Source organism: Sprattus sprattus (assembly GCF_963457725.1).
Source record: "Sprattus sprattus genome assembly, chromosome: 17".
Lineage (NCBI taxonomy): Eukaryota > Metazoa > Chordata > Actinopteri > Clupeiformes > Clupeidae > Sprattus > Sprattus sprattus.
The window spans coordinates 25,512,833-25,535,941 of NC_137915.1; the positions used below are offsets into that span (position 1 = coordinate 25,512,833).

The 23,109-nt window shown below is 45.2% G+C and overlaps 1 protein-coding gene across 3 annotated transcripts in view; it reads left to right on the top strand.

The window, feature by feature from the left end:
- Positions 1-21,103, top strand: part of tnikb (TRAF2 and NCK interacting kinase b) — a 51,927-nt gene extending 30,824 nt beyond the window's left edge. Inside the window, exons 13-33 of one of the 3 annotated variants that reach the window (XM_080854769.1) lie at positions 1,550-1,666; positions 4,468-4,554; positions 5,325-5,516; positions 5,824-6,117; positions 8,379-8,543; positions 8,851-9,093; positions 10,360-10,499; positions 10,906-11,033; positions 11,559-11,656; positions 13,637-13,818; positions 14,079-14,196; positions 14,728-14,895; positions 15,448-15,550; positions 15,860-16,042; positions 16,216-16,359; positions 16,550-16,684; positions 16,773-16,873; positions 17,124-17,273; positions 18,169-18,328; positions 20,572-20,711; positions 20,832-21,103. In XM_080854769.1, coding sequence (XP_080710895.1) covers positions 1,550-1,666; positions 4,468-4,554; positions 5,325-5,516; positions 5,824-6,117; positions 8,379-8,543; positions 8,851-9,093; positions 10,360-10,499; positions 10,906-11,033; positions 11,559-11,656; positions 13,637-13,818; positions 14,079-14,196; positions 14,728-14,895; positions 15,448-15,550; positions 15,860-16,042; positions 16,216-16,359; positions 16,550-16,684; positions 16,773-16,873; positions 17,124-17,273; positions 18,169-18,328; positions 20,572-20,711; positions 20,832-20,915 — 3,132 coding nt within the window. In that variant the 3' untranslated portion in view covers positions 20,916-21,103. Of the gene's footprint in view, positions 1-1,549; positions 1,667-4,467; positions 4,555-5,324; positions 5,517-5,823; positions 6,118-8,378; positions 8,544-8,850; positions 9,094-10,359; positions 10,500-10,905; positions 11,034-11,558; positions 11,657-12,146; positions 12,171-13,636; positions 13,819-14,078; positions 14,197-14,727; positions 14,896-15,447; positions 15,551-15,859; positions 16,043-16,215; positions 16,360-16,549; positions 16,685-16,772; positions 16,874-17,123; positions 17,274-18,168; positions 18,329-20,571; positions 20,712-20,831 lie in introns of all 3 variants that reach the window. The other 2 variants (XM_080854770.1, XM_080854771.1) reach the window with 2 other exon arrangements.
- The last annotated feature ends 2,006 nt before the right edge of the window (positions 21,104-23,109 follow it).

Consider the following 23,109-nt stretch of genomic DNA (forward strand, 5'->3'; position numbering starts at 1 on the left):
TCCGACTCTTCACTAAAGGCATCCATCCATCCATCCATCCATGCCCCACCTCCCTCCTCCTTTCGTCCCCACACTTGCCTCTCATTGCTCCACCTCTCAGCAGGGCTCCTGTCAGCCCTCTCAACAGGGGAGAGGATGCTCCACAGGCCCACAGAGCTCACGCCCTCACAGCACCACCTGGTGGTGGAGATAGTCACATCCACACAGAGAGCATTTGATTTAGAATTTGATTTTGAACGATACCACAACACACAATATACTGTGGTTTATCACAAATATATCATGGCCTTAAATGCCTGAATGCTGTGGTATACCATATATATAATTGACCTAGAATGTATTGTTTAATTAACTAAATGTACCCATGACACCTATCAAAGTATTTTCATTTCCTTTTATGTCCAGCCATTCAAGCCTCAGTGCATTTATTGATTGGCTCGACTCACATTTTAGTTCCAAGTTCTAGTTCCAATACTGACATTTAGCCTGCAGCGAGCATACAATGATACAACTGATGGAATTTGTTCAGAGCAATGGGTTTTCATCAGTGTACCATTGTCAAATTCACTGTGGTATGATGAGTCTCGATGTAATGTGCAATAATGAAGTTTAAATCAATATTTACATTATTTAGTCCCCTCCTCTTCACATGCTTTGAAAGACCTGTCAAAAAGTATATGCAGTGCACAAAAGCCTTTTGGATCAGTTACCAAATAGTTGTCTAGTCCAAGCTACGTATTAAGTCAGGGACCATAGTGTTTGACTTGTTTTTTTTCTTTGTTAAGAGAGTCATTTGGGATTCCATTGGAGAACTCATGGTGCCAATGCACTTAGCAGATCAGAGATTAAAAAAATATGGCGATCATGAAAGTCTAATACTCTGGCACGCCTTGTTTCTTTGGCTTTAGTGTGACACGGGGTGAAGCAGAACAAGAGACGTTTGTGGGGAGTCAAGGCGGATTTATGGTCCGTGTTTACGGAGACACAGAGATCTCTCTTCGAGCACCTCTCTGTGGCCTGACGTGCACCTCCCAAATTTTGTAACTGTCCGTCGAAATGGCCACGGAGACCCCAGGACTGGTTACCTTGAGGGTAGGAGCATGCTTACAGTAGATAGCTAGCTCAAACACCTTGCAAATCCCCTCAGACGTATCTAGCTATGTTACTACGGAGTAACGGAGTTGTTGAAGTATATTTCGGTCTTTAGTCAGTTGTGTGCTTGTTTCTAGAGACGTCCGTGGGGAGTTAGTGAGTTGTGGGGAGTTAGTGAGTTGTGTGCTTGTTTCTAGAGACATCCGTGAGGAGTTAGTGAGTTGTGTGCTTGTTTCTAGAGACGTCCGCGAGGAGTTAGTGAGTTGTGTGCTTGTTTCTGGAGACGTCTGTGGGGAGTTAGTGAGTTGTTTGCTTGTTTCTAGAGACGTCCGCGAGGAGTTAGTGAGTTGTGTGCTTGTTTCTAGAGACGTCCGCGAGGAGTTAGTGAGTTGTGTGCTTGTTTCTGGAGACGTCCGTTGGGAGTTAGTGAGTTGTGTGCTTGTTTCTGGGTCCTCAGCAACAGCGGCGGGAGCGTGATCTGAGGAAACAGCAGGAGCGGGAGCAGAGGAGGCGCTATGAGGAGATGGAGCAGCTTAGGAGAGAGGAGGAGCGCCGGCATGCCGAGAGGGAACAGGTACTAATGCACAGGCACACACTCACAGACAAAATACACTTAAACACACACATACAGACACAATTACATTAATACATATTTCTGAATAAACGAAGATAAGTCCTGCACTGCATGTGACAGAATATAGTAATTTAGTATGGTTATATATCCCATTTGTTTGACCGGATAAAGTCATTTAGTATGGTTATATATACTAAATATATACTATACACAGGTCCTTTCTGTGTTGAGTTTGCATGTTCTCCCCGTGACTGACTCCGGGTACTCCGGTTTCCCCCACCATCATAAAGACATGCATCACATAGTGGACCCCCTCGAAAACGAGATGTGACATCTCAAGGGGTATATCAAGAATTTCCCAGATAAAAATATATATATATATATTTATCCCATGTGTGTGACAGGATATAGGCATTTAGTATGGTTATATACCCCTTGTTTCTTCCCCTGGCATTGTGTTAACCACTTCTGTCACCTCCCTTACTGAGTCATTTTCACCGAGCACAAAAGCAAAGACGATCAGTGAGGAGGAAGCGCAAAGAAGCTGAACAAGTACAACACACACACACACACACACAGACTAAAGGGAATGAACATTATGCACGCGGAGAGGCAGCAGGGACACACACACGCTACAATCCAGAAGTGACAGGCATGCTGAGCTAGCACAGACACATATGCTTACACACACCCACACATGCCTGTCTGCACACACGCACACACACACAAACATACACACGCACATGTATGCACATGCACGCACATGCTAATACCCACACTCTTACTGCTGACACCATATTCACAAACACATATGGATGCATAATCACCCACTGAATCATACATCCCTGCATACCAGCACGCTTCTTAAATATTAAAACACACCCTTTCACACCATTACTGCTGGTGTAAGGTATACAGAAACAATGTTCAGCAACATACCTAGACTCTTCGACAGACATGCAACCTGTCATCAACCAATCATTACTCACAGATGGAACTCATCCCACCCAGTATTCAAAACAGTGATTGATGATCCAGGATTTTGCTTTAAAAAAATATGAATACATTTGTTGGGGGAATTTGGTTTTCACCTTACCTACTGACTGAGGGGGAAAAAAACGTTTAGCCGATGAACTCAAACACAGAAACATCTCTGTCGTTATGGCAACATTTACCAATAATCCAGCCCAAGCAGTGGTGAGTTGGGATAGTGACATCAAGATAGTGAGTTCATGTGCCATGAGGTGATGTCGAAGCTCACAAACACATGAATAAATTATGATCCAGACATGAGGTGTTCATTCACAGCCCTACCTGCTAATGCCAGTGTGAAGTCACACAGGGTCTGTCTGTGGGGGAGACTACTGCTGCTGACTAGTTGGATTCAGAAATCAGATCTGCTAATGCCCCAGTTATATAAACCTCTCCTTCTGTCTGTCTGTCTCTCTCTCTCTCTCTCTCTCTCTCTCTCTCTCTCTCTCTCTCTGTCTGTCTGTCTCTCTCCTTCTCCCGCTCTCTCTCTTTCTCTCTCTCTCTCGCTCTCCATGACTCATATTCTTGAGACCATGTTCTGGAAAGACTGCATATTTGAAGGGTTCCCCCCCTCCTCCTCCTCTACTCCCACGTGTAGTCTGTAGACTATTCTTTCATTGCAATTACCTGAATGAAACCTGAATGGTCGCTGGCATGTGTGCACATCCTCTCCCTCCGCTGGAGAAGGAGGGCGCAGGAGAAGCGGCGATGGAGGGTCAGGGTCGATGTCTCTGCTCAACTTACCGAACACACGTCATGTAGTCTTGATGGTGTCATGGATGGTGTTATGTTCAGTGTGAAGGGAAGAGTCATGGCAGCCTGCACACGCACCCCCCTGCCCTTCACACACAGGTAGGGGGGAGGTTGTGGTGGGGGAACTCTCGTCACCATAGTGCCATCCAGCAACTCCCAGGCCACACTCAAGCTTGATGCTCAGAGAAGCTTCCAGAAGAGTTAGTAGAAGAGCAGACTTTGCATGTCATCTTGAGCCAGTAGAATGCAAGGAGGCCTACTTGAAGACGGCCATATCGTGTTGGACTAATGCCTACCACTCAGTCCTGACGTCTCATGTCAGTACCTCCGAGCTTTTCAACTTCGCAAGGCAGTGCTCTCGTCCCTAGAGGTGCCTGCTGGGTCTCGGGCACGATGACTCTGCACGCGGCCTCTCACTCCCACTCACTTTTCCAGACGCTCGTCCTTCGCAAGGCTCCAGCTTTCTGATGCATGTTTCCCTCACTTCTGATGTCACTGGATATAACCTCTCTTTCCAGCTGGGTTGGCCCTGTCAGTGCAGATCACAGCTACCCCTATCTCTCTATCTCTCTCTCTCACTCACTTCCTCTCTCTCCTCGCTCTCTCTCTCTTTTGTTCTCTCACTAAAACCCTCTATTTTTAAGCCTCTCCGCCCCCCCTTGTCTCCTCTGTTTTTCTTTAACCTGCTTTCTTTGGTTTCCTAATCTCTCTCTGCTCATTCCTCTCCTCCCCGTCATCTCTCTCTCGGTCTTTACGTTTTGGGCTTTCCTCCTCAGGCACTCTGTTTCATTCTTTTTTTTCCTCATAGTTCCTCTCCATCCTCCCTTCCCCTCTTCCGTCATCTCATCATACCCCTTTCCCCTCTTTCTCTCTTTTCTTTCATTAACTGTTTTTCCTCTAATCTGCAGGTTTGGCTGATGGCAGCACTGGGCTTTTCTTGCTCTCCTTTTTGGCCTTACTCTCTGCTTCTTTCTGTCTGTTTTCTCCCCTCCCTTCTCTGGCTGCTGGTGGGGCAGGAGTACATCCGCAGGCAGCTGGAGGAGGAGCAGCGGCAGCTGGAGATCCTGCAGCAGCAGCTCCTGCAGGAGCAGGCCCTTCTCCTGGTAACAAATCCACCAATCAGGAGGTTTCTCACCTCTGACCCCTCGTCCCTGAACCTTCACATCTCATCATCGCTACCTGTCACGTGACCATGCCCTTTGGTATAGCTGTGTCCAGTTTTGCATGTGTAGATGCTCTCGCCCCTTTGAAATGTAAAACCATATATCTTTATATAGCTTTTTATATAGTTCTTTATATAGTATGTGCCCCCTCCATTGGCATTGTGCGGGTGCTCACAGCAGATGCTGGTTATTGGCTTGTCTTGTGGTGGATTTAAATGGCCAATGAGAAGTGGGAAAAAGACTACAGAGACTCCCTGGTCCATGTTCAAGCACACCAGAGAAAGTTCAAAGCGGAGAGTGGCCTCATTTTGTTGAGGCCTCTCAACTGTGTCTCCTAGCTCTGAATGTCAATGTTAGGGTTGCCCACTCCCACTCCCAGTCTGTTATGTCTGTTTATCCTTTGTCCAACAACGTCTTTAAACAAAGAGGACAACATTAAAATGGGTCACTGATTGAGGCTTTACTACAGTGTTAAGTCCTTCCTGGTGACCTGGGAGTGTGCAAGTCTGCTTTGCATGAGTGCTTGTGCAGTCCATTGTGTTTGTGTACCTCACCTGGTTGTAGTCTTTTTTGGCACTGGCTCCCTCCACCTCAACTTTTTTCTGTGAGAGTCATCTCTCCCTTTCTCTCTCCCTGTCTCTCTTCTCTTTCTTTCTCTCTCCCTCTCTCTCTTCTCTCTCTCTCTCTCTCTCCCTCTGTCATGGCTGCAGGAGTACAAGCGGAAGCAGCTGGAGGAGCAGAGGCAGGCGGAGCGTCTCCAGCGGCAGCTCCAGCAGGAGAGGGCCTACCTGGTGTCCCTCCAGCAGCAGCAGCAGCAGGACGCCCGGCCCGCGGACAAGAAGCAGCTCTACCACTACAAGGACTCGGTCAACCCCGCTGACAAGCCAGCCTGGGCCAAAGAGGTACGCATCAGCCCTGGTTGGCGCTAGCAGAACAACCAGAAGTTCACATGGAACCCAGCTGGTGGTTTTGGGAAAGTTGTGTCTTTGTCTGAAGTGGCTCTGTATATTTATTAACATTAACTGTCTTATTGGATCCACAGCATCTAAGGAGAAGCAGCAAAGAAGCTAGTCTATCTTATCACATCATGTTACTTATGTTTTCCAGTTGCTTTTTATTGTAGGCAGAACCCACTGGAGCATGCTCTTGGGGTCTGTCTTCATTGTATGTGATTTTGACCATTTTATTAACCTGATACCCTCTCCTCAGGTGATGAAACGAGCCCAGAGTAACTCCCCCAGACCCCCAAAGAGGTACCACTCCTTCAACACCCCCAGGGATAACCAGGGCCGCAAGAGCCTCACCCCCAGCCCCAACCCCCGCCACCGTCGCTCCCCTGCCCGCCCTCCCTCCTACCCTGCAGCCTCCCCCTCCCGCTCTCGCAATGCCAACATCCCCTCCATCCGTGTGTCCTGCGAGCCCAACCTGGAAGATCTGCTGAAGCAGTTTGCGGCACGCAAGGCAGAGTCCCGCGGTCGTAGCCCTGACCGCTCACACAGACGGGTTAGTGCAGGAAACCCCAGCCCTGTGGGCGAAAAGTCCCATGATGGCTGGTTGGTGGTTGGAACTCCCACAGACGCCATTGAGGGGCTTAATTTGAGTAGGCTGTATAACAGAGCAATAATACACAAGGGACTGAGGTGTATCTGTAACATGGAGTATATTGTTGCTTCTATAATATGGTTGCCAGCAAGTTTTCTAAGTTTTGCCAGAAAAAATATTGTGCTTAAGAGCAAACCTTACATGGCCTGTTTTTGTCCATGGTTGCTGGCGATAATCATTAATCTTTATTTTAACCAAAGCACATAATTTAATTAGCTCCGTTGACAGTGTACCTGCCCAATTTAATTTTTAGAATTTAGCAGTTGTTGTAACGGTGGATTATGTTTAACATGTCAGTACATTAGAATGTGAAGGGAGTTCCAAATCAACCGTGTTATATTGTTTCTCCAATCTAAGGAGCTTTCATTCTCTATTTTTCTCCCCTTTTTTTCAACCCTCGTTTTCTTTTGGGAAGTTCTCTTGAGGCTGTAGAGATTAACGTCTCCTCTTACCCCTTTCATTTGCGGGATTCAAATGATAACACGAGTTACACGACCACTCTGCGTCCAATTTAACAAATGATGTCTATTTAAAAAAAAAAAATCCAATGCTTTAGTCATTACTAACCCCTTTGGTCAATACAACGGGATAGGTGGTGACTTTTCACTGAGGAGAATAACTCACCTTCTCACCTTGACTCCAGCACTGACACTTCTTCTCATCCGCGGGGACATTAACTCCCTTTCTCTCTTTTGTTCTACAGGCAGGCCTGGGATGGAATGGGTGCTGGTTTTTGTAGAAATGAGGAGAGTGAATTTGGGTGTGCACTATAAGTTTCATAGAGCTCTCATGGGTCATAGCAAAAATACAGATTTTAGCTGGTCTTGTTTGGCTCTCAAACATGGGGTTGAATTTATTGTAACACTAGGTCTCTATTGTTCGTAGCTTAATTGTTCTCTACTTTGTACATCTATTAGGATAAAAGCGTCTGCTAAATGACTAAATGTAATGTAATGTAAACGTTGAAGGTGTAGATTAAATTAGAGAAACTAGGTTGTAAATATACATGGCACCCAGATTCACTCCCATTTCAGTGTAATAGAATACAGTCATAACTAACCTGTTACACTCCATATGTATCTTCTAATGTGGTGTCTAGTGGTGTTCTTCTTACTGGAATATCTAATGTCCTGAAAGCTGTCTTGAGGTCTGGGTTAACTGGTTTTATATCACCCAAAACCAGTGGTTTCGTCTGCATGGGGTTGGTATGCTTGGGAAGGGTTCCTGTTTAAATCTCTTGTTGAGTGAAGTCTCAAGAAACCCATGTACTAAAACAAAAATGTCTCTAATCATTATGTCCACATACTGTATACACTCTATTGCCTACACTGATCCATTGTGCGATTCATATGAGTCTTATCATTTGTAAAATGCAATACAAAGTGCAGAAACTAAGAGACAAAATCATCTAGTGTTTAAACTTAGTGGTTGCCTTAAGTCTGTTTCAACTGACATGTGCTGTGGATAAGTGTTAAGATGTGTAGGACTGGTTACAGCTAGTTTAATTATTTTTTTTAGATTAGACACTAATCCTCCTCTGATCTGAAAATATCCCAGAATGAGGACATCCTGGATCATTTAATGTGGGACAGACACATTTTGATCAAATTGACTTGAGTCAGAAGTTAGGAATATGAATTAAGATGTCCCTGGAAACAAGGCATGGATATCAGTTTTTGCAGGGAATGTGAGCTTTTTTTATAAGTTAAAGAACTGAATTCATTACACATACTAACAGATAAGGTGCAACTGCCAGTCAATCACAAAGAATCCTATTTCCCCTTCACCTCTTAGGCAAGTCCTTATCTGCTCCTCTCCTCATTTTAATGTGCTATTTATTCAAATAGTTTGCCTCTCCTGAATACATAATGTCAATTCAGGATTTAAATGTCCATCTCATCTATTATTATACAAAATAAGGTAGACTTGGTCGGTTTCAAGGGCAAAGAAAAATAAATTCCCCCTTTTTGGCCACAGATTGCTTACTGTCAGTTTGCACAGACTTCTTGGGCTTTAAACTTTATACCCACCATATGTGATTTTTTTAGTCCTGAATGTTAAACAGAAATGACTATGCCCTGCTTAAATCCTAGGTGTCCATAGAGCAATGGTGAGTGTAGACGTAGACTCTTCCTGTCGTCACTCAGTCTGTCTTGCTGCAGGTGGAAGAGCGGTCCAAGCTGAACCGCCAGAGCTCACCAGCCCTGCAACACAAGGTGGCCAACCGCATCTCCGACCCGTCCCTGCCCCCTCGCTCCGAGTCCTTCAGCAGCGGGGGCATCCAGCAGGCACGCACGCCTCCCATGCACCGCTCCATCGAACCGCAGGTGAGGCCCTGCCACGTGTGTCTGGGGGTGGGTGCAGATGGGGGCTCATATCAGTGAGAAAGGATAGAGTCAGGCAAACGCTGAAGGCAGTAATGAAGCCAAGCTCTATAATTGAAAATGGCATTTTCAGTCATTTTCATTCACTGGAAATGACATTTTTCAGTAAAAAGCTATTTGAATACATAGCTCCATCATCTGTGACATCTTCATTTGTCACATTTGTGACATCTTCTTGTACAAGCAGTTAGCATAATCAGTTTATACATTATCCATTTTTCAGTCTGATTCTTCTCATCACCTGCCCCAGATGGCCCACCTTGTCTCGGTGAAGTCGCATGGCTCCTCCATGTCGGGCTCCCAGTCTCTGCATGACCAGTCTACCCCGGGCGTCTCAGCCTTCCAGGAGAGCCTCTCCCCCCACCGCCCACCCATGCCTCGCCAGAACTCGGACCCCACCTCCGAGACACCGCCACCCCCGCCGCGCATCGCCAGCCGCGACGACAAGTTTGACCGCTCCTGGCTGAGGCAGGACGAGGACCTCCCCCCTAAGGTGAGAACGGTGTGGACACAAAGGTTTCATAGAGGGCCATGCTACTGGACTGGACTATAATGTAATAGACTTATGTATTGGACAGCTCTATTACACCCACGTGGTCAATCAGTCATTGAGATCATGGTTGTTTTGATTGGCTTAGTTGGTATTTTCACTTTTTGAGAATGGGAGCGTATAGTCTTCAGTCTGGTTTATTAATGAAGGAAGTACATATTTTACTGTTGTGTTTTTTGTGTTTACCTTTGGCACTAAGTTAGATTGACACAATGGGCTCTAATTTTATAGGGTTAGGGTTAGTTGTGGGAATCCTCTGTGGGTCAGGTGAAGCAGCATATTAATTTGGGGAGGTGCAGTTGAATTTGTGTCTTTTGAGCCACTGATCAAATCACTGATGGGTCAATTAAGTAACTGAGTGGTCAATGTTATGCTGTCCAACTGTGTAGAGAACACCTTCCTCAAAACAATTTCCTTGCAACCTTTTTCATTGGATACACAAATGATTGAAGGTGCTGAGGTCTGTGGGCATGTTGAAATTACTAAATGAATGTGCCCTAGTTATCAAAATAGCTTTACGTGATGCCCTTCTTTGTTGCATGTAAGAACCCACGGTTTGCATCTATCAAATTAGGGCCCAATGGTATGTGTATTACTTTGCAAGTTACAACTATATAACTTACTATAGTTCTCCTCCATTGAGATTGACTTGGACAACATTCATGTATCAGTACAACCATTAAAGGCACCCAGTGCAACTTTATGTAAACATTCAATGAAAAATAAACATTCAATTTCTAGTCTTTTTTACACGTAGTAAGTTTCAATAACTCCATACCATTACATATCGACATTCAAGGAGCAAAGATGAGATGTCGTTGTGTGGTGAGAACGTAAACAACAACAATTGCCGGTGGGGAGAAGCCATTTTTCCATTGACTGGAAGCCAGCTTTATTTATTGTAGGTTACAAAAAATAAAGAAAATGGCGGTGATTGTTGTTGTTATCGATTTTCTATCAGTTCTCACCACACAACGACGTCTCATCTTTGCTGCTTGAATGTCTGTATGTAATGGTATGGAGTTATTGAAACTTACTACATGTAAAAAAGACTAGAAATTGAATGTTTATTTTTAAGCCTCGAAAGTTGCACTGGGTGCCTTTAAGTAAAGCCATTGCAAGGGAGAGATTTTAGCATGTAACAGTACCTATGTTTTATTTTGGGGAATGGCAAATTGTTGTATTTGTTATTTGCATTTTTGATTGGAGTATGATCAAGCTGGTCCTCCTCATTGGAAGGTGCCACAAAGGACCACCTCGATATCCCCAGCGCTGGTCAGGAAGAACTCCCCTGGGAATGGACCAGGTTGCCTGGGCCCACGGACTGGGTCCCATCTCATCCGGGCCAGGTATGTCCTGTTCTGTCACAATTTAAGCATGAGTGTGCGTGTGCGTGTGTGTGTGTGTGTGTGTGTTTGTGTGTGTGTGTGTGCACGTGTGTGTATGTGTGTGCACGTGTGTGTACGCCCATTTCTAGATATACAGGGAAAAGTCTGACAAATATCCAGACAAAGGGCTGTCTATGTATTTCATTTGAATCATTTACATCAGTGGAACATGAGCACTTAAAAGCCTTTTGCAATTAGATTATTAATATTCATTCAATTTAATTATATATATTTAGTATCATGGTAGTCGTTCTCAAGTCGTGTGTGTGAGGTACTGACATCCTTATGCAGGTGAGTCATTGTTTACTGTATTTACACCCCCAACCCCCCGCACCCTTAGTGATTGTGTCTCCGTGTGTTGCCACAGTAACCCAGACCTGCGGAGGACGGATGTTTCCACCGAGTCGGCCCTCCAGAGGACCAGCAGCGGGAGTTCGTCCAGCTCCAGCACCCCCAGCTCCCAGGGCGGCTCCGGCGAGAGGAAGCGAGTGGGAGGTGGGTGTCCCGCCGAGACTGACACAAACCTCCCACACACACACCCCTCTCACCCCCTGTGCCCACCACTGGGCTACTACCTTATTACACCCACCACTACCCACACCTCTCTCTCAATGCAAATATGCTTTATTAGATTGACCATTCTCACAATTACTGCCAAAGTAATGTACACTAAACATGTAAATGTGCTTTCCCTATTTCTTTCTCTCTCTCTTTCTCTCTTTCTCTCTCTCTCTTTCCCTCTTTCTCTCTCTTTCCCTCTTTCTTTGTCTTTCCCTCTTTCTCTCTCTTTCTCTCCTCTCTCTTTCTCTCTCTATCTCTGTCATTTTCATGTTGTCTCTATTAAACTCTGTCAGCTGTGAGTAGACGTGCATCAGCTGCATTGTTGGGCACTCAGAGTTCATGTTTTCGACTCTCCCTACTGTGTTTTGGTTCCAGTTGTTTTGATTTGGTGGTTTGTTGATCGTCTACGGGGGCTTTGTGTAGTCTGAGCCTTTCTCTGTGGTTGCCCTTATCACCCAGGGTCCTCTAAGCCTGAGGGATCTCCAGCCGTCTCCCAGGAGAGCAAGCCCAAAACACAGGAGGAGGGCAGGGAGGTGACCCGACCCAGCCGGCCCGCGGTGAGTGCAGGTTGATCTGGTCTCTGTGCAGCTCTGTGCAGCCTTTTTCCCCAGTTCTTATCCTGAACAGCCGTATTCACTGATCCGGCTTTTGACCCAGCCACAGAGCTTACCACTTTCATATAATTTCGTATAATTCAGACTCCCTTCACAGATGACATGCCCTCCTATCTGAAGCCTCCATTTTGGCTCTTGTTCTTTCTGTAATACCACTAGAGCAGCCTCTCGAACAGCTCTCCAAACCAACTCAGGCCCACCTAATACAGATCCGAGAAAATAAATGGGTCATGAATGGATTCTGCTATGAGTGTCTTTTCCTTTGTATGGTGAAGATTGTACTCTGTCCCTTGGCGCTGAATTAACCATATATCACCTTACATTTGCCGTAATCCACTCTTCTCTCTTACTTCTCCCTATCCTCCTCTTCCTTTTCCTTCTCTTCCCTCTCTTCTTACATCCCTTCCACTCTCGGCTCTCTCTCCTCCACCAGAGCTATAAGAGAGCTGTAGATGAGGTCAGTGACACTCTCTTCATCCCTCTCTCTGTCTCTCTCTCGCTCTCTCTCTCTCTCTCTCTCTCTCTCTCTCTCTCTCTCTCTTTCTCTCTCGCTTTTTCTTTGTCTCAAGAACTCTCTCTTTCAATCTTGTTCAGGTTTCTATCCACATGAAATCACTTGTTCATTCTTTTTACTGTCAAATGCATTCCGTCTCTCCCCTGGACAGACCACATGCAATCATGTCTTTCATTCTCTCACCCACTCTCTCACTCACTCACCCACTCAGTCTTCTCAGCCCCTCCAGACCCAGCTCTGTGCTCTTGCAAATCGGTGTGGAAACCCCGGCCAGCAGGCTGTTGTTCGAGTGCCATGGTGTCAGTCACCTGAATTAGTCTGGAGCCTTTCCCAGCATGCTCATTTGAAACGGGCACCTGTCATTAACCTTCCGCAGTGCCTCAATTTGGATGGGGTTGGTTGGGGTCCTGCTCTGTTACCATGGTGACAATGTATTCATTTGGAAAAAGAAAAGCAGAGGAGGGGAGGGGTGGGGGGGTTGTGTAAGATTTATGTGCACAGCTCCTGAATTAAACATCTTGGCAATTCACTGCTTTTAATTTTCACTGATCAAAAAAATGCACACATGCAAGTTCACCCTGTTCCATTTCACCCCTCATTTCTGTCCCAGATTGAAATAAGAGCACCCTTCTCTCTGTGTGCTTACCTTGAGTGCTCTTAGCTTGCTAAGTGGGTGGGTAGCTGGGGGCATGTAAGAGGCCTAGCCTGGGTGTCTGTAAGGGTGTCTGTTTGCACATTTGCTTACTGGCGTCTCTCTCTGTCCGGCTTCCCTGAACGCAGGAGGAACTGGTAAGCCGGGGCATCAGCCAGTGGAGCTGCTGTTTCTCTACTAATATCTCCCGCATGTTTACCACAGCCCAGCCCCGAGGGAGGTCTTTTAGCTAACACATTCTTCTGTTCTGAGTGCGATCTTGCTCTCTTGGTTCTTTTCTTTTTTTTGGAAATGCACGCTCTGTTCTTAACTGCATCATTCCCAGGAATGATGGCCGCTCTCCTTCTGTCTACCTCCCCTGGTGTGGAATATCAGTTATGTTTCCTGCCCCTTTAGGTTGCTCTTTCTCCGAGGTCTGTTTGATTTGCTATGGAATTTGCTGTGCTCTACCTTGTAAACCTGGTGGCACGCGATTGTTTCAGCTGTGTTTATGTTGTGATTTGATCACTTTTGCCTGAGGATGTTTCATATTATTTCTCTGAATTGTTTTTTTTTTTTAATTTGGGTTGAACAGCAACTCCACATAACTAGCTCCTTCTACCAGGTTGCAGCCCCTTGGTTTCTATCTCATTGTTTTGACGTGATGGTTTCTAAACTCCCCCTTTCCTCTCTTCCATGCCTTTCTCCATTTTCTCTTTCTCTCCCATCCGCTCTCTCTATCCCCTCCTCTCTCTCTCTCTCTCTCCCTCTGTCACAGGATCTGACTGCTCTGGCCAAAGAGCTGCGTGAGCTGCGGTCCAATGAGGACACCCACCGCCCGCCCGTCAAGGTGACGGACTACTCGTCCTCCAGTGAGGAGTCGGAGAGCGACGAGGACGAGGATGGCGAGGGTGGAGCCCACGATGGCACTGTGCATGTCAGCGATGTCCCGCGCATCATGTGAGTTTCTGTTGAATGTCTCTCAGCGGCGGCACATGTTTGCACACACACACACACGTACTTGTGAGAGAGAGTGTATTCTCCTTGTCAGCAATCCCAGAGAATACCAAAGTCACCCAACATGCAATTAACAGTTTGTATCACATATGTGAGACAGAGGATTTTCAAGACTGGATTACTATACAGGCATTTTTTCTTGTTAAACTGTTTGGGTTGCTGTGGTTGCTGTGTGCATGGTTAAGTGTGGCTCCTTTGAATAGGCCTTCAGTCGGCCCGGCTGGTAATGAACCCTTCGGTGGCCCGGGCAAACAGGAGGATTCCCATGGCAACGATACTTACGGCAACAACTCCAAGGACAGCACGCTGATGATGAGAGAGGTAAGAGCAGCACGTCCCCCTGCTGGCTCTGGACCCTGCCACCCAGGCTTCCCTCCGCAGGCTTTCCTTCCACAGGCTTACATCGGCCTCACCTGTGTGTGTCATCACCCTGTGTGCCATCTTGGTTTTTAATTTCATTCTGTCTGTCCTTAAGTTTGTCTGTTTTATTTGTGTTGGTTTTACGGCATTATTCTTATGCCCTCTCTCTCTTCTCTCACACACACACACACACACTTTGTTTGGCTTTGGGGTATCACCTGCGCCCACCTCTGGTTGGTTGATCTCACTTGGTTGTTTAAACCAGCGAGCGCGGACGCACCCATGGCTGCAATTCCCTGCTTTCCCCCATGGTGGCGCACGGGCCATTGAGCAGCAGTGCATGGCTGGGTGGTGGGCGGGCGGGGTGGTGTGGTGTGGTGTGGTGTGGTGTGGGGTGAGGGGCTTTGTTGAGGGGGTTTGCTGTGCCACACAGGACCAACCCCCTCATGGCAGCAGTAGAGTAGCCCCTTCTCTCTCTGTTCCTCTCTACAGACGTTTGGGGACAGAAAGCGCTCGGGTCACGCCGAGAGCAACGGTTTCCCTGGTAACGCCAATCTGCCTGATCTAGTGCAGCAAAGTCACTCCCCCTTGGCCACTCCAGGTGAGGGGTCGGGCCGGCGCCCCAGTCTGCTTGCGCAAGACCTGGACTCGGTGGCCGAAGTAGGTGATGGGGTCAGCCTGTGGGAGCCACCTCTGTCCACTTTGACCCTCGACCTTGCTCTAACCCAACACGACCACTAACCCTAAACCTCTCCAGTCACTACCATTCCAGTCACGTCCTCTCAATGGTTCAGCGGCTTCCCACTCTTACCCTGCACCCCTGGTGTCAGACTCCTCTCTCCCTCTCTTTCCCCTTCTCACTTTCCTTCTCTTTCTCCCTCTCCACCCGTGTTGTTACTTTTAAATGTCTTGGTTTTCGTTAGGGATGTCTATCATACTTGCCTCTTTATGTCTTCCACTCATTTTTGTATTAGTTTTTCTTCCTCTCCACTACGCATGAAGTAACACCTTGGTTGATTCCTCTACTTTCTTGTTAACAGCACCCCCTAACCTTGAACTCTCATAAATACTCCTGCCAGGCAATCCTTTTTTTAGATAATGTAACACATAGCAATCATGGTTAAGGAAAAATCTTTCTTGGATTAATCTGAGAGGGCATTGTAACTTTGTCACTGTGCTCAGCTATCTGACTCTTCTTTGTCACATTGCCAGTATGGGATGGGCAGTGGCTCAAAGGCCTCCTTCACTCCGTTTGTTGACCCACGGGTGTACGGGACGTCCCCCACTGATGACAATGACGAGAACTCAGCCACAGGTGAAGGGTCCTTTTTACAGTACAGAATTTCTAGGGCAGCTCTTTACAAGCCTGTGTGATGCCACCCATGTTATTCTCAATTGCAATGTGAAAGACTTAGGAGGAGATAAGTTAGCTCAAATTTCGTATTCAGACATTATATCTGACAATGTTCATGACAGAGATTCTGAGTAGAGGAGAATCATATTGTTGGGGCATTTCTAAAAAAAATTATAAAACTGTGCAAGACCTCCCTGTAATTCTGATTGACTAGTCTAGTCTGTATTGGCACCATATTTGACGGTCTTCTTGTCTGGGTTCTGTCCTCAGCCCTGTTTGAGGACGAGCTGATGCGGCAGCAGGAGGAGCAAGAGCTGGCTCGGCTCAACGAGGCCCGCAAGATCTCAGTGGTCAATGTCAACCCCACCAACATTCGGCCCCACAGCGACACTCCCGAGATCCGCAAATACAAGAAGCGCTTTAACTCCGAGATTCTGTGTGCGGCACTGTGGGGTAAGACACCAGGGGCCTCTCATAGGAGCCAACTGTAGCCTGAAAGTCACTGGATCTTCTTTTTGTTTTGATATTTAAGGCCCAAATCAAAACATATGCTAATCAAAATATTTTCAGTGTTTCAGTGCAATTGCAAGTGACTCAGGACTGAAGTAGGTGTGTGTTTTGATCAGGGGTGAACCTGCTGGTGGGCACAGAGAATGGCCTGATGCTTCTGGACCGCAGTGGTCAGGGAAAGGTGTACAACCTTATCAACCGCCGACGCTTCCAACAAATGGATGTTCTGGAGGGCCTTAATGTCCTGGTCACCATATCAGGTGAGTGGGAGGAGACATCCACTGAGGTACACATCTGAAAGACCGCTGACAGAATGTCTGAACCTTTTTCAGAGGCCTAATCTCTTTTCTTTCTGACAGGTTTGGTTTTAACCAGCCTCTTGTAGAAAGCTCACACAGTACTGTGTTACTGTGTTTTTATGTGTATTGTGTTATGTATCTCTCTGCATAGGCAAGAAGAACAAGCTGAGGGTATACTACCTGTCATGGCTGAGGAATAGGATACTTCACAATGACCCAGAGGTGGAGAAGAAACAGGGATGGATCACTGTTGGAGAGCTGGAGGGTTGTGTCCACTACAAAGTTGGCAAGTCAGCTTTTAAGTTTACTGGCCCATCCAGAATGAATGACTACTTTCCCAATACTCTATTTATTCAATTGCATTTCTTTATCAGTGAAATATGAAAGGATCAAGTTCCTGGTGATCGCCTTGAAGAACGCAGTGGAGATATACGCCTGGGCTCCAAAGCCATACCACAAGTTCATGGCTTTCAAGGTGAGACACAAAACTTCTAGATATGTAGGATAGCTGTTGTCCTGGAAACTGTGACCCATTTGTAGGATGTGTGTCAGTTCAACGGACTCAATTCAAGAAATTAAAACGTACAGAAAAAAATGACCGTGCTTAGCCTGAAACATCTAGCTATTTCCAGATATTTAGTGATGAAGCACTTATTATGTACCTTTAGAGAGGACAAAGGACTCTAGGCTGTCAGATATAATGTTTGTCTGTCTCCATCCTGAAGTCTTTCACAGATCTGCAGCACAAGCCTCTGTTGGTGGACCTGACCGTGGAGGAAGGTCAGAGGTTAAAGGTCATCTATGGTTCCAGCGTGGGGTTCCATGTGATTGACGTGGACTCCGGGAACCCGTATGACATCTACATCCCGTCCCATGTAAGTGGTGGGGAGTGGGTCACCCCTTAGCCCCCCACCCCCCCACCCCCATCTCCAGGGTTACCATCCTGACCTCACCAAAAAAGGGGGGGTTGTCATGCTTCTTTTTTTATGTATTTCTTCATCATCTCTAAACAGATTGATGCTTGAATTAATCCCCTTAGAAGTGGTTAATAGATGTGTTGTAATCATTACAACCTTGAGATGTCTTGAAATGTGGCACTGCTTTAGGAGCTGTCCCAAGCTGTCCCAAGACAAAACATTTTGCCACATCAGTAGGAAATACATATAATTGTCATTTCTGACACTGGCATAAGTGAGTATTACAGTGTATAACCAATGGAATGCATAGTGTCATTGATATGTGTTCATACGTCTATATGTTAAGTGTATCTGTGTGTATACAGTTAAGAAATTAATTTTGTTAACATTTGAACAACACTCATCTCCCCGCTCTACGACCTTTGACAAACCGCTAAAGCTAAGCGCATGAGATGTCATTCTAAACCACAGCAGCCAGAGCGGTGAAATCCCTCAGGCACTCAATGCCTCCTCTGGTTTCCCAGAGTGGGTTTGCCATAGTGCCGTTAGCCGGAGGACAAGTGGGAGATGATATTGTTGCAGCAGTTTCTCATAGGGAGAAGCGCTGGTCATCACTGAAAAGAGAGCAAAAGAAAGAAATAAACAAAAGAAAGAGATAGTAACCCAAAGGGTGGGGGGGGGGGGGGGTCAAGGTGGGGGGGGACAAAAGCAAAAAAAACAGAGAGATGACTGCACTTGCAAGGGAACAGTGGCACCTGGTGGTGGATTGTGTTGTGCACTGCGGCTCGATCTTGACAACCCGAGGCTCATCTGCCACCTCCCCCCTCCCTCCCCCCCATGTTCCCTCCCCCAGATTCAGAGCAGTGTCACCCCCCACGCCATTGTGGTGCTCCCCAAGACCGACGGGATGGAGATGCTTCTGTGTTATGAAGATGAGGGTGTCTATGTGAACACTTACGGCAGAATCACTAAAGACGTGGTGCTACAGTGGGGAGAGATGCCCACCTCTGTTGGTAGGTTTTTGGTTGTTTCTTTCAGTGGACACAAAAAAAGAAAACGTTCCCCCTCTCCTTTCAGTCTACCCTGATGCTCAGAGTTGTTAGGTGCGCCCACCCCCAACCCTAACCCCAGCACCCCCACCCCTTCACCTCCCTCCCCCCACCCCCCACTCTATCCAAAGCAGAGAAAAAGCCTTATCCCCTTAAACAATATAAGAAATCTGCGCCATGCTGAACAACTGTACTCACCCCGGTCCCCTACACAAGCACACACACACACACACACACACACACACACACACACACACTCACACACACACACACAGATGCATGTTCTCCTCACCTTAGCCCTGTTCAACCCTTCCCCAGCCCCTTAGCACCACTTCCTCTTCCTCCTCCTCTTCAGTTTTTCTCTTCCCCTGCCCTCCTGCTTGTGTTCCCTCACTCCCCCTCGAGCAGAGTGTGTCCACACCCTCACACACACTCCGCACACAAAAGTGTTCTTGTCTCTGTGTCACTCATTTTATGTTATTTGTGTTCTTTATTGGTATCATTTGACAGGCAAACTGTTTATGTCACATATTAACTAAGCTAAGCTCAAGGCATTTTGGAAGTGACCCTTGGGTAGCACAGCCAAGCTCATTTGCAGGGTTTCTTTGAGGTGATGACGTCTTCTCCGGTGTCTGTGTGATCATTTCTGTCTGTCTCAGTGACATCAAACCCCAAATGAGCCTTGGTTTCAATAAGAAAACTACCAGAGAAGAAAGATGTGATACTGATCCACTGGTTGAAATTGATAGTTTTCCAAAAATCTGACTGGCCCCTGTCAGGGTCAGGGTCAGGTATTATCAACAAATGAATGCAGAGTGTAGATTTTGTGGTTAAATACTGTAATAAATACATGATGTCAATCTCAAGGTATAATGAAAAGGCAGGATTTCTTGTTGTTTTTATGCGTTGGATCCCCCTTGTTTCTTTGATTTAGGTGAGTTATGCATTTATTTACATTTTTAGAGACCACAAAAATGTAAACAAATGTTAACAAAAATGGCTGAAGAAACAAGCTTTGTAGGATAATGTGCAGGAGTGTTTAGAAACAATTTATTTTCATTATGCCTTGCAGTCACATCATTACGGTTAGTCTAATATTATTTCACCACAAAAACTACACACTGCATCTTTAAATGCCAATTCATTTGATGGAATTCTTCTAGGAAAAAGAGGTTCATGACTAAAACCCTTAAAAGTCTACTTAGGAGTCTCTGAAACCAGGAGCTTCATGGCAGTTCTCTGCTTCTAAGGTTCTAAGTAGACGCTTAAGCCTTTGACATTTTTTCCCTTATAGTCACTAATTGTACATGTAATCATGAACAGTCATTATTTTTATTTGAACTTAACCTTTTCTGCATAACACTAGTGCCTGTTCTAAATTTAATATTTATTTGTTTCCATCTTTGTCCTTTGAGAAATGTGGATATGTTTTATGTTTTTTGTTTTTCAAATATCTTGAGGCTTTGCAATGTAGGCAATTTTTTTGCCTCGAACACAACTGCCATGCCCTCCAATGCCCCTGCCCCACAAAAAGAAATCAGAATTCATTCCATTCATATTTAAGACTCTACAGCTGGCCAGAATATGTTGACAACTCTCAGCTCTAAAAGTAATACAAAACATTCAATTAAAAAGACCTGTCATCAACAAATGACTCCAGATGGTACTGTAGTACTCAGTAGCAAAACTCTAGGCTAAGTGTTACTGTCCTCGTAGCTCTGAAAACTGGCATTCCACAAAGGTCCCAAGGCCTTCCTACCTGGGCATCTCTCTTCAAGGAGGACCCATTTGGTGTTCATGTCTCTAAACAGGTTCCCGTTACCATAGCTACATAGGTAACATCAAACGACACCTAGACCCTTTCAATTCTATTCACCTTCTCTAAAGCATTTATAAAGAAAACAGGGATCAGCCAAGAGTGAATCCCATACTGTGTGCGTGGCTCAGAAACTGCTGCAATAATTGCCTCCTGATAGAGTGGGTTTGGTTTGGGCAACTGTCCGTTGGCATTGGGCACGCGGGCCACCGGGGTCAGGGGTCGCTGTTGGCAAGTCAGAAGTCGTCGAACCAACTGGGGGTTGTTGACAGACGTGCGACAGGCGCTTATTCTCGTGACAGTCAGCACTCTTCTGTCATGTCCTCTCTTTTGTCCTCCCTCTCCCCTCTCCCCTCTACCCTCTCCCCTCTCCTCCTGTTGTCCACCACAGCCTACATCCACTCCAACCAGATCATGGGCTGGGGAGAGAAAGCCATTGAGATCCGCTCCGTGGAGACGGGACACCTCGACGGAGTTTTCATGCACAAGCGAGCTCAGCGACTGAAATTCCTTTCAGAGAGGAATGACAAGGCAAGTCCACCCTTTTACATTTTTGAGGATTTACGGATCTATGAACTGAAATCAGCTCCAATGTCTTAGTTCAGTTACACTACACACTAACACTTTCTTCTTTCTTCCTCTCTCCTTCAGGTTTTCTTTGCTTCCGTTCGTTCAGGAGGCAGCAGCCAAGTTTTCTTTATGACCCTAAACAGAAACTCCATGATGAACTGGTAAATTGTCGTCAGCCATCACCCCATCACCATCAACAGTTCAGTTGCCATGAGGCAGTTTGGGAAAACGTGAAGGAAAAATGGAAAGATGAGAAAAGAAAAGGAAATATTGGTTTAAAACTAACAATAAAGAACAACACGAAACGACACTGCAATCCACAATGAGTGAAATAACCTTTACAGAAAGCACATCAGGAGGGCATATTATGGGTCAGGAAAACTGTTTGAAGGAGATTCAAGATGTTTAGATGCCACCTGTCACAGAAGAAAAGACCCTTCTCTGGAACTCCAAAAAGCAAATTCGTCCTCTCTGAGGTCGTCTGTTGTGTTTTCAAAACAAATATTTATTTCAGCTCCTTTGGACTTGCAAGAGAATGATGTCCTATGCTTCAAATAAAGTGTCTTCATTAAAGAAATTGTTAAGTGCAAATAAGATAAGACACTTTTAAAGCTGTGGTATTTTACAGTAGAGTTGTACATTTACACCTGAATGATAGAAAGGATATGTGTACAGGGGTGGTATGTGTATTAAACTTCAAACTGTCTGAACCTTGTCTGATGTGAAACACATCACCACCACCATTTTGTTGTAAGGCTTTCCTGGAGTCCTTCACAGTAGCTGTTCTCGAGTGTGTCTGTGAATGTGCATGTTTGAGTGTTTGAATGGATGCTTTTTTATCAGAAAAGCGATGCCACATCACTGGAAAACAAAGATTCTTGCAGAGAAAAACATACCGAAATCAGGCGATTTGAGATATATTTTTCATCATAGTTGAAAATGGTAATTCACCGATTCTGCCCTTTCTTTTGTTCAACAAAACAAATTTTTTCCTACTGGTGTACAATAATCCTACAATGATCTGTCAAGAAATGGATATATCATGTCATACAGCCATGCATAGTAATAGCAAGAAAGTGAGTAATGGATTGGAATTGTGGGTAATATTATCAGTTCTCTGGTAGGTGCACTCATCCTCTCCCCCTTTCGCAGTCCCCTCCCATACATCCTGCCATGATCAGTGATCATTTGTGCGTTGAACACTGTTACCAAAATGAATCTTCCCTGCAACTGTGACTGAATGGGAGAAATGCTTATACTCAAATGACTGTGCCAAGGGAACTGGTATTGAGAATAGCTGTGGGTTTGAAAAAAAAAAAAGTCATAGAATGGAGTGTTCATTTGTAGAGCTTCCTCCTAACCTACCTCGTTTGTTTATTTCTTTTTTCCTATCTTTAATGCTACATAAGACTGCTCCTCCACAGCTTTGTAAAGTCACAACATGCTTTGTCTTTCTATTCAAAAGATCATGCAAAAGTTGTTCCAGAAAAAAAAAAATCCTTGGCTAAAGTTGGATTTGTATAGTTAACAATAATTAGTTAGAAGCGGCCATTTATGACCAGAGGAATTGCTTGATTTAAAAAGTAAGTATCTAAGGGAGAACAACATGTGGACCAGGGAAAACTCTGTGCCAAAAATGACGCTCCATTCATGAAGAGCAAAAAATACTTTCTACTAAGAAATTTCAGTCATGTTTCCTGACAAGGTACAGGTTATTCTGATCTGTAGCCGTTGAGAATGAGAGTTAGACAAAATAAAGAAAGAAATTATTTATCAGTTAATTATCACCTCTTCATCTCAGAATATTATAGGGATTCGATGTTTTGATCATTTCAATCATTTCCTATGTAAAAATGCATTTATTTTTCTGTAGGTACCAAACTGTGTGTGTGTGTGTCCACAGACGAATTTAAGCATGGGTAGGAGTTCACTGTTTCCCTGCCAACGCAGGGACCTAACAAAAGTCTACTAAATCTATGATATGAGGATATTTGTCATTTTCTTTCATGCGCTGCCTGCAATTTGGATTCTGTATTTGTACACTCATTTCTATGGAGTTTTATAATAAGTTTGTGTGCTCTCACTTTGATTAAATCTGGACTAATATCAATCAAACTATGTCAAATGTAAATGATTGTAATAAGTTCAGTATGTTTAGGCTGACTAGATTGTCAGAGTCCAAATATTCATGATTTGAATAATTAGACTATCTTTTATCAGTGGCAGATTTTAACTGTAAAATGCACATAATTGTGTACAGTCGTGAAGACTTGGTCTTATTAAATTGATTTATGTGGTTTATTTACATAGCACCATACTAAAATATGCTTTTAGGAAGTTATACCTGTTCATACAAGAT